Here is a 15,480-nt window from a genome sequence, read left to right on the forward strand (position 1 = left end):
AAGTCATTTCTTGAGAGCGCCCAGATTAGGGGTTTGATGAGGTCCTGTTGTATGGGTTGCAGCCCTTGATACTTCAGCTCCTGGGGGTCTGTCAGCATCCTAATAGGATCGCTGGGCTCCGTAAGGAAGACGTACTTACAAGGCAGAGTAATCGTCTAAGTCGACTTCCTTACCAGGTACCTATTTATTTTGGTTTTGTTATATTGATAACTGTCAAAATGAAATAAAAAACTCTTAGCTTATACGATGTAAACATAATTAACTCTGGTCTCTACCCACCTCCTTGGGTGTGAATCAGCTATTATATATTCACCGGCTAAGTTAAATATTTAAAAATGATATTTTAATTATAAAATAAATTTTTGAATATACTTACCCGGTGAATATATAAATTAAACGACCCTCCCTTCCTCCCCAATAGAGACGCAGTGGGATGAGAAGAAATTGAGGTTTTTTTTACATCGATAGTGGTATCTGGCCGACAGTTGGCGCTGGTGGGCACACCCGCAACCTGTATAGCGATCGCTGGCGAGTTTTTATGTATATGTCTGTCGAGCAACAGAGTTGCAGCTATTATATATTCACCGGGTAAGTATATTCAAAAATTTATAATTAAAATATCATATTCAATGATACTCGTCCTACCACCGGTAGGCCTAATTGACTTGTAATTTTTGCCGATATGAAGCTCCTTTGGCTTCCGAAGTCGAGGAATAGGCGGACTCGCTTGCTACCTTGTTCTGATGGATTTCTGCCATAGCCGTTGGCAAGAGGGTGCATGGGAGGTCTACGTCAGACTTCTGTGCAATCTTTGCACTTTTGCATGGTTTAGATTCCACTTTAGCCTTGGATGGACGGGGGCTAGTTTCGTGCTGTATAGGCGTCGCATTCACTACGGGGTGGGACGTTGTTGATTGACTATTGCTACTATTTGGGATCGATTGCGGTCGTCTTCCCGCATTGTAATCATTGCAAATTGCGGTGTGGTGGTTGGCATTACAAATTTTGCAAGAATTTGGGATGGGACATTTATCACTACGATGACCTGACTTTGTACAATTGAAGCAGAGGACCCTTTTAAGTAGAATGCAACGTCTGGCAGCTACGTCAGTTACTTGGCGACATCCGTGAGGCGGGTGCCGTTCGCTACAAAATGGGCAAGAATTATTGTGGACAGGTTTGGATTTCGGTCTTACACTGTTGTCTGGTTTTTTATTATACTCAAGTCTGTCGCCTCTTTGCAACGCATCGTCTTCGAGCATTCTTATAATAAAGTCTATTGCTTCAAAGAACTCTTCTAACGTGTAATCACATTTTCTTAAATGCTTGACCACTTTTCTGTAGAGCTTTCCCTCTGATGATTTTTGATTTATGAGGCTCATGACCATGCCCTGGCCTATATCATCTTTACTCAACCTTTTAATTTGTTCAATTATGATTGTTAACTCGAAACGGAACCTTTTGAGCTCTACGGAGTCTAGTGACGGCACAAATATGTTAGCTAATTTTCTGTGCAAAACCACGAGCGTGTGGTGTACATTGCCATATTGTTTATCTAGAAGATCTAACGCTATTCTATAGTTCGCGGCGGTTACACTAAGAGATTTCACTATTCTAAGATGCTCTTTGCCTAATGTCCCCAGCAAATAGGTAAATTTAGATACATCATCTAAATCGGCTCTTCTATCTACATGTATCGTAAAGAACTCACGGTACGAAGCATATTCCTGCACTTCCCCTTCAAAAGTGGGGAGAGGCAGCGGTTTCAACTTGGGGAGAGCAACATTCCCTGTTGGAGTGCTTTTCACTTTGTCTATACGATTGTATAGAAGAGTAGAAGCTCGCGTAGCTTCACCCAGCGTGTGCCTGATTCGGGCTTCCAAACTAGGTTCTAGTTTGACATACTGACTTTTGTACAGCTCTCTCAGCTGTCTGACCTCTTCCTGCAGTTCCGTTACCAAATTCCGATAGACGGACTCAGAGTATGTCTCTATCAGCGCGCGTTGCGTTTCGCTTAGCAAGTCTACTATGAGGCCCATCGACGCCTCGATGTGCACGATCGTGGCCACCGCCATTTTGACTAACTTTACTTTAATTTCGGGAGAGTTTGGCAAAACAAGAAGGAAACAGAAATTATATCCACGTTAAGAAGAAGGGACTCAAGAAAAAACTGACACACGTGGTCGATTGCACATCGGGACGTTGAGGACCTTAATTGTTACTTGTTCCGTAACCGAAATACAAACCACGCTATTTACATTAGGTTTACCTTTTAGCTAGCTACCCCTCCCCCCCCTCACACACAGATGAATGCTCACTTTCACTTTTGGCTCGGACTGTGACAGACGTGTCTGTCTTGGTCCTCTCTTGGCAGCCATTGTTTGTTTTGTCTTTACTTAATCGCCTACTTTTCTTTTCTCAATATATATGTAAACATGTTTTCATGTTTGTATATATATTTGAGTATAGAAACCAGTAAGTTTCCTTTTCAGATTTGTGTGTGTAGTGTACGATATCTACGTGGTGTCCTCGGCAGTTTGGCCACCACGGCGTATTTTATGGGTGGCGATCGAGTTTGACTTCTGTCTTTCTCTCTCTCTCTCTTGAGGTCGTTCACCCTTTTACTACGTGTTACTACTGTACGCCCTTGTAGCTTCCTTTCCGCGTGGAGGGGGGTTGCTACGCCGTACGTTTGTCTCAATTAGTTTATGAATCTAATTGTAGTTGTTTTTTTTCAGCCTGTAGAACGATTCCTTTCGGGGTTTTCGTTCTTTCTTTAGTGTTCATTCATTTTTAAATTACATAATTACATAGTTACATAATTATAATTGTTATAATTCTGTTTTGGTTACAGCTTTCCTTCCGTGAGTGTAAGTGGTTGTGAGGGCACGTGCCTGTTGTGTAATTCTTGTTTCCTTACCCTCGGGATTCCTCTTCGGAGCCTTCCCGGGGGAATGAAAGTGTACTAATTATTTTTGTTTTATTTTTTTACAGTTACCAATCTAGTTCGTTTCTGTAATATGGCAACGGTGTGAGCTGTCTTGTGGAGGCCTGGGGATTCGGCTGTTGCGGCCTCCCCCCTTGTATTTTCGTCAGGGGCGTGTCTCCTTCTACTGGGAGTACTCCCGTGACGACGGACAGCTCTCCAGTTCATTTTAGAACTCTCTGGAGGCTTGCCTCCTTGGGCGGGTAACTTTCCTTCCGAGGGAAGTTTTTCCTGTCCAGGCTTGAGTTTTTCCTCTTTTGGGGGGTTCTTCTCTTGCCTTTTTTTCGTGCGACTATACTCTTGGTGCTGAGCGGTCACACCTGCAGTTTCGCTCAAGGGGCTGGGCAACTGCAGGAGCTCCTCTTCGGAGGATTGCTCCTTTTAGGTCACTGGCTGACCAGTCTCTTCTACGTAGTGTTTCTCTTTCGTTCGCGAGAGAGTACACTCATAGAGACTCCTCTTCGGAGGATTCTTCTGCTGCTGTTGCTGTTGGCCTCCCTCGCCGTAAGGCCCACCGTCCGCCTCGTCGTAAGGGCCTCTCATCTCCCTATAAGGGTGCTAAGAGGCGCCTTTTTGAATCTCCGTTTGCAGCCTACCACTCCTTTTTCTTGATCTTCCGCCTAAATGCAGATGGACAGCAGTCTGATCTCGTCTTCCGACGGGCAACGGTCTTCCCGACGGACAACGGTCTTCCGACGGGCATCAGTCTCCCGGCGGACAGACAACGGTCTTCCGACGGACATCAGTCTCCCGGCGGACAGACAACGGTCTTCCGACGGACATCAGTCTCCCGACGGACATCAGTCTCCCGACGGACAACGATCCCTTTGGGGCAAAGGGTTGCCTCCCACGGGGGTTCTTCCCTTGCGTGTCAGGGTTCCCCTGCACGCCCTTCTGCTGTGTTCTCTCCTGCTCCTGCTCAGTGTTAGCGCACAGGCGCTCTCTTGCTCATCAGCGCTCTCCTGTTCGTCAGCGCTCTCATGATGATCATCCCTGCTGTTCCTGTTGGTTCCTGTTACGCGCCCTGTGCGCCCATGTTCGCCCTCGCGATCTAGAACTTCGGTTCAGGTCTGGGTCAAGGACTCTTCTTTTATGCGCAGGCTTCCACGCGTTGCCTTCTGCTTGTCAGCGATCATCAGCTCGCCAGTGATCACCTATCTCTCGGCGATCTCCGGATCGCCCGCGTGTGTTACAGCCGGCACGCCAACGTTCTCCAACACTTCTGAAGGAACATGGTTAGCCAGCTACTAGCTCACCTGTGCATGCTGCTCGCCATCGCGCGATCGCCCACCTGCGGATGCTGCTCGCCATCGCGCGTCCGCCCACCTACAGATGCTGCTCGCCATCGCGCGTCCGCCCACCTGCGGATGCTGCTCGCCATCGCGCGTCCGCCCACCTGCGGATGCTGCTCGCCATCGCGCGACCGCCCACCTGCGGATGCTGCTCGCCATCGCGCGACCGCCCACCTGCGCATGCTGATCGCCATCGCGCGACCGCCTACCTGCGCATGCTGATCACCATCGCGCGGTCGCCCACCTTCGCATGCTGCTCGCCATCGCTCGCCAACGCGTCCACATGCCACAACGCGTTAGCGCTCACCTGCTCACCACCGATCGCCTGTTGATCCATATCGCCAGCGGTCTTCCTCACCCACGCGGCAGCGCGTTTCCTCGCCGTCGCGCTAACGCTTGCGTTCGCCGCCTCGGACTCGCGCTCATGAACCTGCCCACCCTCGCGACCGCTCGCCTGCGCACCCGCGCGACCGTTCGCCTGCGCGCCCGCGCGACCGCTTGTCTGTGCGCCCGAGCGATCATTCGCCTGCACGTCTACGCTCATGGGCGTCCGCGCCCCTGCTCTCCAATGTTCGCCCGCTCGCGAACCAACGGTATTCCATCACGCGGACGGACGGTGTTCCGTCGCGCGAACCGACGTTGTTCCGTCGCGCGAACCGACGTTGTTCCGTCGCGCGAACCGACGTTGTTCCGTCGCGCGAAACCGACGTTCCGTCGCGCGAACCGACGGCGTTCCGTCGCGCGAACCGACGGCGTTCCGTCGCGCGAACCGACGGCGTTCCGTCGCGCGAACCGACGGCGTTCCGTCGCGCGAACCGACGGCGTTCCGTCGCGCGAACCGACGGCGTTCCGTCGCGCGAACCGACGGCGTTCCGTCGCGCGAACCGACGGCGTTCCGTCGCGCGAACCGACGGCGTTCCGTCGCGCGAACCGACGGCGTTCCGTCGCGCGAACCGACGGCGTTCCGTCGCGCGAACCGACGGCGTTCCGTCGCGCGAACCGACGGCGTTCCGTCGCGCGAACCGACGGCGTTCCGTCGCGCGAACCGACGGCGTTCCGTCGCGCGAACCGACGGCGTTCCGTCGCGCGAACCGACGGCGTTCCGTCGCGCGAACCGACGGCGTTCCGTCGCGCGAACCGACGGCGTTCCGTCGCGCGAGACCGACGGCGTTCCGTCGCGCGAACCGACGGCGTTCCGTCGCGCGAACCGACGGCGTTCCGTCGCGCGAACCGACGGCGTTCCGTCGCGCGAACCGACGGCGTTCCGTCGCGCGAACCGACGGCGTTCCGTCGCGCGAACCGACGGCGTTCCGTCGCGCGAACCGACGGCGTTCCGTCGCGCGAACCGACGGCGTTCCGTCGCGCGAACCGACGGCGTTCCGTCGCGCGAACCGACGGCGTTCCGTCGCGCGAACCGACGGCGTTCCGTCGCGCGAACCGACGGCGTTCCGTCGCGCGAACCGACGGCGTTCCGTCGCGCGAACCGACGGCGTTCCGTCGCGCGAACCGACGGCGTTCCGTCGCGCGAACCGACGGCGTTCCGTCGCGCGAACCGACGGCGTTCCGTCGCGCGAAACCGACGGCGTTCCGTCGCGCGAAACCGACGGCGTTCGTCGCGCGAACCGACGGCGTTCCGGCGCGCGAAACCGACGGCGTTCCGGCGCGCGAACCGACGGCGTTCCGGCGCGCGAACCGACGGCGTTCCGGCGCGCGAACCGACGGCGTTCCGGCGCGCGAACCGACGGCGTTCCGGCGCGCGAACCGACGGCGTTCCGGCGCGCGAACCGACGGCGTTCCGGCGCGCGAACCGACGGCGTTCCGGCGCGCGAACCGACGGCGTTCCGGCGCGCGAACCGACGGCGTTCCGGCGCGCGAACCGACGGCGTTCCGGCGCGCGAACCGACGGCGTTCCGGCGCGCGAACCGACGGCGTTCCGGCGCGCGAACCGACGGCGTTCCGGCGCGCGAAGCGACGGCGTTCCGGCGCGCGAACCGACGGCGTTCCGGCGCGCGAAGCGACGGCGTTCCGGCGCGCGAACCGACGGCGTTCCGGCGCGCGAAGCGACGCGTTCCGGCGCGCGAACCGACGGCGTTCCGGCGCGCGAACCGACGGCGTTCCGGCGCGCGAACCGACGGCGTTCCGGCGCGCGAACCGACGGCGTTCCGGCGCGCGACCGACGGCGTTCCGGCGCGCGAACCGACGGCGTTCCGGCGCGCGAACCGACGGCGTTCCGGCGCGCGAACCGACGGCGTTCCGGCGCGCGAACCGACGGCGTTCCGGCGCGCGAACCGACGGCGTTCCGGCGCGCGAACCGACGGCGTTCCGGCGCGCGAACCGACGGCGTTCCGGCGCGCGAACCGACGGCGTTCCGGCGCGCGAACCGACGGCGTTCCGGCGCGCGAACCGACGGCGTTCCGGCGCGCGAACCGACGGCGTTCCGGCGCGCGAACCGACGGCGTTCCGGCGCGCGAACCGACGGCGTTCCGGCGCGCGAACCGACGGCGTTCCGGCGCGCGAACCGACGGCGTTCCGGCGCGCGAACCGACGGCGTTCCGGCGCGCGAACCGACGGCGTTCCGGCGCGCGAACCGACGGCGTTCCGGCGCGCGAACCGACGGCGTTCCGGCGCGCGAACCGACGGCGTTCCGGGCGCGCGAACCGACGGCGTTCCGGCGCGCGAACCGACGGCGTTCCGGCGCGCGAACCGACGGCGTTCCGGCGCGCGAACCGACGGCGTTCCGGCGCGCGAACCGACGGCGTTCCGCCGACGACGCGTTCCGCGCGCGAACCGACGGCGTTCCGGCGCGCGAACCGACGGCGTTCCGGCGCGCGAACCGACGGCGTTCCGGCGCGCGAACCGACGGCGTTCCGGCGCGCGAACCGACGGCGTTCCGGCGCGCGAACCGACGGCGTTCCGGCGCGCGAACCGACGGCGTTCCGGCGCGCGAACCGACGGCGTTCCGGCGCGCGAAACCGACGGCGTTCCGGCGCGCGAACCGACGGCGTTCCGGCGCGCGAAACCGACGGCGTTCCGGCGCGCGAACCGACGGCGTTCCGGCGCGCGAACCGACGGCGTTCCGGCGCGCGAACCGACGGCGTTCCGGCGCGCGACCGACGGCGTTCCGGCGCGCGAACCGACGGCGTTCCGGCGCGCGAACCGACGGCGTTCCGGCGCGCGAACCGACGGCGTTCCGGCGCGCGAACCGACGGCGTTCCGGCGCGCGAACCGACGGCGTTCCGGCGCGCGAACCGACGGCGTTCCGGCGCGCGAACCGACGGCGTTCCGGCGCGCGAACCGACGGCGTTCCGGCGCGCGAACCGACGGCGTTCCGGCGCGCGAACCGACGGCGTTCCGGCGCGCGAACCGACGGCGTTCCGCGCGAACCGACGGCGTTCCGGCGCGCGAACCGACGGCGTTCCGGCGCGCGAACCGACGGCGTTCCGGCGCGCGAACCGACGGCGTTCCGGCGCGCGAACCGACGGCGTTCCGGCGCGCGAACCGACGGCGTTCCGGCGCGCGAACCGACGGCGTTCCGGCGCGCGAACCGACGGCGTTCCGGCGCGCGAACCGACGGCGTTCCGGCGCGCGAACCGACGGCGTTCCGGCGCGCGAACCGACGGCGTTCCGGCGAACCGACGGCGTTCCGGCGCTGCGAACCGGGTTCCGGCGCGCGAACCGACGGCGTTCCGGCGCGCGAACCGACGGCGTTCCGGCGCGCGAACGACGGCGTTCCGGCGCGCGAAACGACGGCGTTCCGGCGCGCGAACCGACGGCGTTCCGGCGCGCGAACCGACGGCGTTCCGGCGCGCGAACCGACGGCGTTCCGGCGCGCGAACCGACGGCGTTCCGGCGCGCGAACCGACGGCGTTCCGGCGCGCGAACCGACGGCGTTCCGGCGCGCGAACCGACGGCGTTCCGGCGCGCGAACCGACGGCGTTCCGGCGCGCGAACCGACGGCGTTCCGGCGCGCGAACCGACGGCGTTCCGGCGCGCGAACCGACGGCGTTCCGGCGCGCGAACCGACGGCGTTCCGGCGCGCGAACCGACGGCGTTCCGGCGCGCGAACCGACGGCGTTCCGGCGCGCGAACCGACGGCGTTCCGGCGCGCGAACCGACGGCGTTCCGGCGCGCGAACCGACGGCGTTCCGGCGCGCGAACCGACGGCGTTCCGGCGCGCGAACCGACGGCGTTCCGGCGCGCGAACCGACGGCGTTCCGGCGCGCGAACCGACGGCGTTCCGGCGCGCGAACCGACGGCGTTCCGGCGCGCGAACCGACGGCGTTCCGGCGCGCGAACCGACGGCGTTTCCGGCGCGCGAACCGACGGCGTTCCGGCGCGCGAACCGACGGCGTTCCGGCGCGCGAACCGACGGCGTTCCGGCGCGCGAACCGACGGCGTTCCGGCGCGCGAACCGACGGCGTTCCGGCGCGCGAACCGACGGCGTTCCGGCGCGCGAACCGACGGCGTTCCGGCGCGCGAACCGACGGCGTTCCGGCGCGCGAACCGACGGCGTTCCGGCGCGCGAACCGACGGCGTTCCGGCGCGCGAACCGACGGCGTTCCGGCGCGCGAACCGACGGCGTTCCGGCGCGCGAACCGACGGCGTTCCGGCGCGCGAACCGACGGCGTTCCGGCGCGCGAACCGACGGCGTTCCGGCGCGCGAACCGACGGCGTTCCGGCGCGCGAACCGACGGCGTTCCGGCGCGCGAACCGACGGCGTTCCGGCGCGCGAACCGACGGCGTTCCGGCGCGCGAACCGACGGCGTTCCGGCGCGCGAACCGACGGCGTTCCGGCGCGCGAACCGACGGCGTTCCGGCGCGCGAACCGACGGCGTTCCGGCGCGCGAACCGACGGCGTTCCGGCGCGCGAACCGACGGCGTTCCGGCGCGCGAACCGACGGCGTTCCGGCGCGCGAACCGACGGCGTTCCGGCGCGCGAACCGACGGCGTTCCGGCGCGCGAACCGACGGCGTTCCGGCGCGCGAACCGACGGCGTTCCGGCGCGCGAACCGACGGCGTTCCGGCGCGCGAACCGACGGCGTTCCGGCGCGCGAACCGACGGCGTTCCGGCGCGCGAACCGACGGCGTTCCGGCGCGCGAACCGACGGCGTTCCGGCGCGCGAACCGACGGCGTTCCGGCGCGCGAACCGACGGCGTTCCGGCGCGCGAACCGACGGCGTTCCGGCGCGCGAACCGACGGCGTTCCGGCGCGCGAACCGACGGCGTTCCGGCGCGCGAACCGGACGGCGTTCCGGCGCGCGAACCGGCGGCGTTCCGGCGCGCGAACCGACGGCGTTCCGGCGCGCGAACCGACGGCGTTCCGGCGCGCGAACCGACGGCGTTCCGGCGCGCGAACCGACGGCGTTCCGGCGCGCGAACCGACGGCGTTCCGGCGCGCGAACCGACGGCGTTCCGGCGCGCGAACCGACGGCGTTCCGGCGCGCGAACCGACGGCGTTCCCGGCGCGCGAACCGACGGCGTTCCGGCGCGCGAACCGACGGCGTTCCGGCGCGCGAACCGACGGCGTTCCGGCGCGCGAACCGACGGCGTTCCGGCGCGCGAACCGACGGCGTTTCCGGCGCGCGAACCGACGGCGTTCCGGCGCGCGAACCGACGGCGTTCCGGCGCGCGAACCGACGGCGTTCCGGCGCGCGAACCGACGGCGTTCCGGCGCGCGAACCGACGGCGTTCCGGCGCGCGAACCGACGGCGTTCCGGCGCGCGAACCGACGGCGTTCCGGCGCGCGAACCGACGGCGTTCCGGCGCGCGAACCGACGGCGTTCCGGCGCGCGAACCGACGGCGTTCCGGCGCGCGAACCGACGGCGTTCCGGCGCGCGAACCGACGGCGTTCCGGCGCGCGAACCGACGGCGTTCCGGCGCGCGAACCGACGGCGTTCCGGCGCGCGAACCGACGGCGTTCCGGCGCGCGAACCGACGGCGTTCCGGCGCGCGAACCGACGGCGTTCCGGCGCGCGAACCGACGGCGTTCCGGCGCGCGAACCGACGGCGTTCCGGCGCGCGAACCGACGGCGTTCCGGCGCCGCGAACCGACGGCGTTCCGGCGCGCGAACCGACGGCGTTCCGGCGCGCGAACCGACGGCGTTCCGGCGCGCGAACCGACGGCGTTCCGGCGCGCGAACCGACGGCGTTCCGGCGCGCGAACCGACGGCGTTCCGGCGCGCGAACCGACGGCGTTCCGGCGCGCGAACCGACGGCGTTCCGGCGCGCGAACCGACGGCGTTCCGGCGCGCGAACCGACGGCGTTCCGGCGCGCGAACCGACGGCGTTCCGGCGCGCGAAGCGACGGCGTTCCGGCGCGCGAAGCGACGGCGTTCCGGCGCGCGAACCGACGGCGTTCCGGCGCGCGAACCGACGGCGTTCCGGCGCGCGAACCGACGGCGTTCGGCGCGCGAAACCGACGGCGTTCCGGCGCGCGAACCGACGGCGTTCCGGCGCGCGAAGCGACGGCGTTCCGGCGCGCGAAGCGACGGCGTTCCGGCGCGCGAAGCGACGGCGTTCCGGCGCGCGAACCGACGGCGTTCCGGCGCGCGAACCGACGGCGTTCCGGCGCGCGAACCGACGGCGTTCCGGCGCGCGAACCGACGGCGTTCCGGCGCGCGAACCGACGGCGTTCGGCGCGCGAACCGACGGCGTTCCGAGCGCGCGAACCGACGGCGTTCCGGCGCGCGAACCGACGCGTTCCGGCGCGCGAACCGACGGCGTTCCGGCGCGCGAACCGACGGCGTTCCGGCGCGCGAACCGACGGCGTTCCGGCGCGCGAACCGACGGCGTTCCGGCGCGCGAACCGACGGCGTTCCGGCGCGCGAACCGACGGCGTTCCGGCGCGCGAACCGACGGCGTTCCGGCGCGCGAACCGACGGCGTTCCGGCGCGCGAACCGACGGCGTTCCGGCGCGCGAACCGACGGCGTTCCGGCGCGCGAACCGACGGCGTTCCGGCGCGCGAACCGACGGCGTTCCGGCGCGCGAACCGACGGCGTTCCGGCGCGCGAACCGACGGCGTTCCGGCGCTTGAACCGACGGCGTTCCGGCGCGCGAACCGACGGCGTTCCGGCGCGCGAACCGACGGCGTTCCGGCGCGCGAACCGACGGCGTTCCGGCGGGCGAACCGACGGCGTTCCGGCGCGCGAACCGACGGCGTTCCGGCGCGCGAACCGACGGCGTTCCGGCGCGCGAACCGACGGCGTTCCGGCGCGCGAACCGACGGCGTTCCGGCGCGCGAACCGACGGCGTTCCGGCGCGCGAACCGACGGCGTTCCGGCGCGCGAACCGACGGCGTTCCGGCGCGCGAAACCGACGGCGTTCCGGCGCGCGAACCGACGGCGTTCCGGCGCGCGAACCGACGGCGTTCCTGCGCGCGAACCGACGGCGTTCCGGCGCGCGAACCGACGGCGTTCCGGCGCGCGAACCGACGGCGTTCCGGCGCGCGAACCGACGGCGTTCCGGCGCGCGAACCGACGGCGTTCCGGCGCGCGAACCGACGGCGTTCCGGCGCGCGAACCGACGGCGTTCCGGCGCGCGAACCGACGGCGTTCCGGCGCGCGAACCGACGGCGTTCCGGCGCGCGAACCGACGGCGTTCCGGCGCGCGAACCGACGGCGTTCCGGCGCGCGAACCGACGGCGTTCCGGCGCGCGAACCGACGGCGTTCCGGCGCGCGAACCGACGGCGTTCCGGCGCGCGAACCGACGGCGTTCCGGCGCGCGAACCGACGGCGTTCCGGCGCGCGAACCGACGGCGTTCCGGCGCGCGAACCGACGGCGTTCGGCGCGCGAACCGACGGCGTTCCGGCGCGCGAACCGACGGCGTTCCGGCGCGCGAACCGACGGCGTTCCGGCGCGCGAACCGACGGCGTTCCGGCGCGCGAACCGACGGCGTTCCGGCGCGCGAACCGACGGCGTTCCGGCGCGCGAACCGACGGCGTTCCGGCGCGCGAACCGACGGCGTTCCGGCGCGCGAACCGACGGCGTTCCGGCGCGCGAAGCGACGGCGTTCCGGCGCGCGAACCGACGGCGTTCCGGCGCGCGAACCGACGGCGTTCCGGCGCGCGAACCGACGGCGTTCCGGCGCGCGAACCGACGGCGTTCCGGCGCGCGAACCGACGGCGTTCCGGCGCGCGAACCGACGGCGTTCCGGCGCGCGAACCGACGGCGTTCCGGCGCGCGAACCGACGGCGTTCCGGCGCGCGAACCGACGGCGTTCCGGCGCGCGAACCGACGGCGTTCCGGCGCGCGAACCGACGGCGTTCCGGCGCGCGAACCGACGGCGTTCCGGCGCGCGAACCGACGGCGTTCCGGCGCGCGAACCGACGGCGTTCCGGCGCGCGAACGTCTGCTTAATTCTTGCAGTATCCATTGCTCGTCTATGGGTTATCGCTCGCCAACCACCAGCTCTCGCCCTTCCTACCACGCTCGCCTCCTGCGCTCCTTCGCTCACCTTCGTTGCGTTCCTGCGTGACCGCGCATGGGCGCTTTTACGTTTGCCCACGCGCAAATCTTTGAATTCCCATCGCGCGAGCTCCAGGGCGATTGCGACCACGATTCCCATTGGGGTTTTCGCAGCATGGCCAGCCTGGCGAGTTCTTCTGGAGCGTATTTCCAGAACACGGCCTCACCCCGTAAACGCAGAGCATGGCACTTGCAAGAATAGGAAGAAACTTCAGGAGGTCTGAGCAACACTCCTCTTTCCAGAACCTGGGTTAGCCCCTTCCCCGTCATTCCCTGGAAGGATTTTTGGCGGAGGGGCTTTCCGTTCGAGATTTCTCCATCGGACAAGGGGTGACTGCTTACCCCTTCCTCTGGGGCTTACCAGGTCCTTTCCCTCCTCGGTTACGGCCCGAGGTTTGGTTCAAGGAAGCTACAGGAAGATCATGGGTACTTTCCTCCTCTCGAGCTCAGGCACCTTGGGCTTTCGTCGTTAAATATCTAACTTGCGGACAAGCTCGATGTTGTACCATCTGGACGCGCTGACTGAGGGCTTCCTTCGGGTGTCTCATCTTTGGAGGTCGATGACCTCAGACACCCTTCCATCCTTGAGAAGAGTTTGTTTGTGCCCAAGGACAGAGACCCTTAGACAGCGGCTGTGCGGAGGAAATCGACTTCCGTTTTCACTCCTCCAAGGCGCTTTCTTCCAGACTCTGCAGGGCTCCAGCGCCCTTTTCTTTCAACCACGTCGGCCTAAGTTATCGGCTACGACAACTGGGACAAGGTGTCCAATTGCAGTTTCCTCCTGTCAGGAACAGATGGCAACGGGAGGCTCCCCGGGGGGGGGGGGGGGCATAGTCCTAGAAGGAGCGCAGAGTTCACCAACTCTAGGATTGCAGGTTTCTCGCAGGGAGGATGCTTAAGGTTACTCATCCGGATGACAGCTTCCCGATGCCCATTCCCGCACAATCTCTGTGATCAGCCAAGGATATCGCGCCTGCCGTCTCTGTCAGCGAATTCAGTGTCTCTGAACCTCTATGCCATAGCGTCGGCAAGAGTTGCCCGGTTGGGCAGAATGATCCATACCTTAGGCGAAGGTCCTTCATAGGATCATCGACGGCTTCACCCCCGGCCTCTTCAGTCGATCCTTTCTTGTAGGGAAGGATCTGAGAGGGGAGTTCCATAGTCGACCTCTCAGCCCTGATCAAGTTTGTCGAACAAACTTCGGCCAGCGTAGAACAGCAGAATCGATCAGACTGGTAACGAGGTGACAGGACTCCTTAAACCCTGGTTCGGAAGGACGGGTACTTTCAGTTTCCATTCCATCCATCTTCCAGGGAGCTCGTGGAATTCAGCCTAGACTGCAAGTATTCCTGCTTAAGATGCAGTGTGGCTATCCCGCCGGGGCATAGCAGGTTTTTTCCCCAGAGAACTCTCCCCGCTTTCCTCATGGCCGCTCAGGTGCAGGCTTCCGCTTCCTCTGCTTTTTGGAGGGCTGGTCAACTCCGGTAGGCTCGGGTTCGACCTTCTTCAGCGCCGGGACAAGCTTCCGGATGCTTACCATGAGTGTGGGTTCATGGTACTTTGCTTGGAGCCTTCTCTTCTTCTGCCTCAACATCTGGAGTATCTGGCCATGATATTGAGTCAACAGCCTTACCACGTTGGAAACCCCGCTTCTCGTCCGTCCAGCGAGGTTAAGCAACGTCGGATCTGGTCGGTACTTGGATGGGTGACCACCTGGGGACGCCAGATTCTGTTGCCACATCCTCCGAGCCTTCCTTTCAGTTGACTGTGGCAAGACTGAGGAGAGTCGCAGTACCTGTTCTCAGTCAAGCAGAGCTTTCAGCCCTACCTTGGAATGTTTCCTAGTTCTCCTTTCCTCATTGACCCTTCTATAGTCCGAACGGTCGCCTCAGGATAAGTTCCATGTGGGGCGGTCCAAGTTCCGGTGGTTTCAGGCAACGTTTAACCGGACTTCCTGGCCCCTATGGGACCAGCGGAACTATTAGACCTGCAATGGGTGTTGACCTATGGAACCTCTTGATGGTGTTGGATATTCTCGTCCTTTCCCCACATTCTTGATGCAGTTCTCGGACTCGTCAAAGGAAAGGGGGGGGGGGGGCATGTTCCGGTCCAGGCCTATGGTCCAGACCTGAAGGATACCTCTCCATCATTCAGGCAGGCTTAGGGGCCGTAGTCTGGCCCCTCTACAGATCCTACAGCTCCTGCCGAGTCGCCCCGTGCACGTCGACTTCATGATTCTGGCGTGTTCTAACCAGCAGCGGACGCTTTTTCACACCTTCACATCTTGCAGTAGAGATACCGGGATGATTGAGATTATCTCAATTCCACCATCGGCTCTCTCATTCCAGGCAGAGGAATGTTCTCTCCGACTAACCGAGCAGAGCCTCATAGAAAGAGTTTACCTGGGGGTCTTTGACCTTGAGTAACCAGTAACCTGTTCTTCCCCCCAGTCTCAGACCCCGAGACTCTGGCAAGAGGCATTCCGGTGATGGTGGGACAACTTCGACGCCTGCGTCTTCCCTCCTTTTTGTCTGTGGACAATGGGTCTCAACAAGACCAGGTTATCTGTCAACCTTTCAATGGGAGAGCTCCACTGGGACTATGCGCAGAACGGTTTCTGGACCCTCTGCTTCCCCTGACGGAACTCCCGGGAGAGCTTCTCCCACGGCGCAGACTACTCAAACAACCACACTGCGACATCTCTCCCGAACCGGGGCGTCGCTTCGGCTTCATGCC

General features: G+C 64.3%; 1 protein-coding gene and 1 pseudogene across 1 annotated transcript; one reads left to right on the forward strand and one right to left on the reverse strand.

Moving 5' to 3' along the window:
* Positions 1-656: 656 nt before the first annotated feature.
* On the reverse strand, positions 657-2,075 carry LOC137642930 (uncharacterized). Its single transcript, XM_068375795.1, has one exon. It carries the CDS (start codon positions 2,073-2,075, stop codon positions 657-659), a length of 1,419 nt encoding a protein of 472 aa, XP_068231896.1.
* Positions 2,076-14,363: 12,288 nt separating this feature from the next.
* Positions 14,364-14,482, forward strand: LOC137643403 (5S ribosomal RNA; annotated as a pseudogene).
* Positions 14,483-15,480: the final 998 nt, after the last annotated feature.

The sequence above is a fragment of the Palaemon carinicauda genome, chromosome 6 (genome assembly GCF_036898095.1).
Source record: "Palaemon carinicauda isolate YSFRI2023 chromosome 6, ASM3689809v2, whole genome shotgun sequence".
In the NCBI taxonomy this organism is placed as follows: Eukaryota; Metazoa; Arthropoda; class Malacostraca; order Decapoda; family Palaemonidae; genus Palaemon; species Palaemon carinicauda.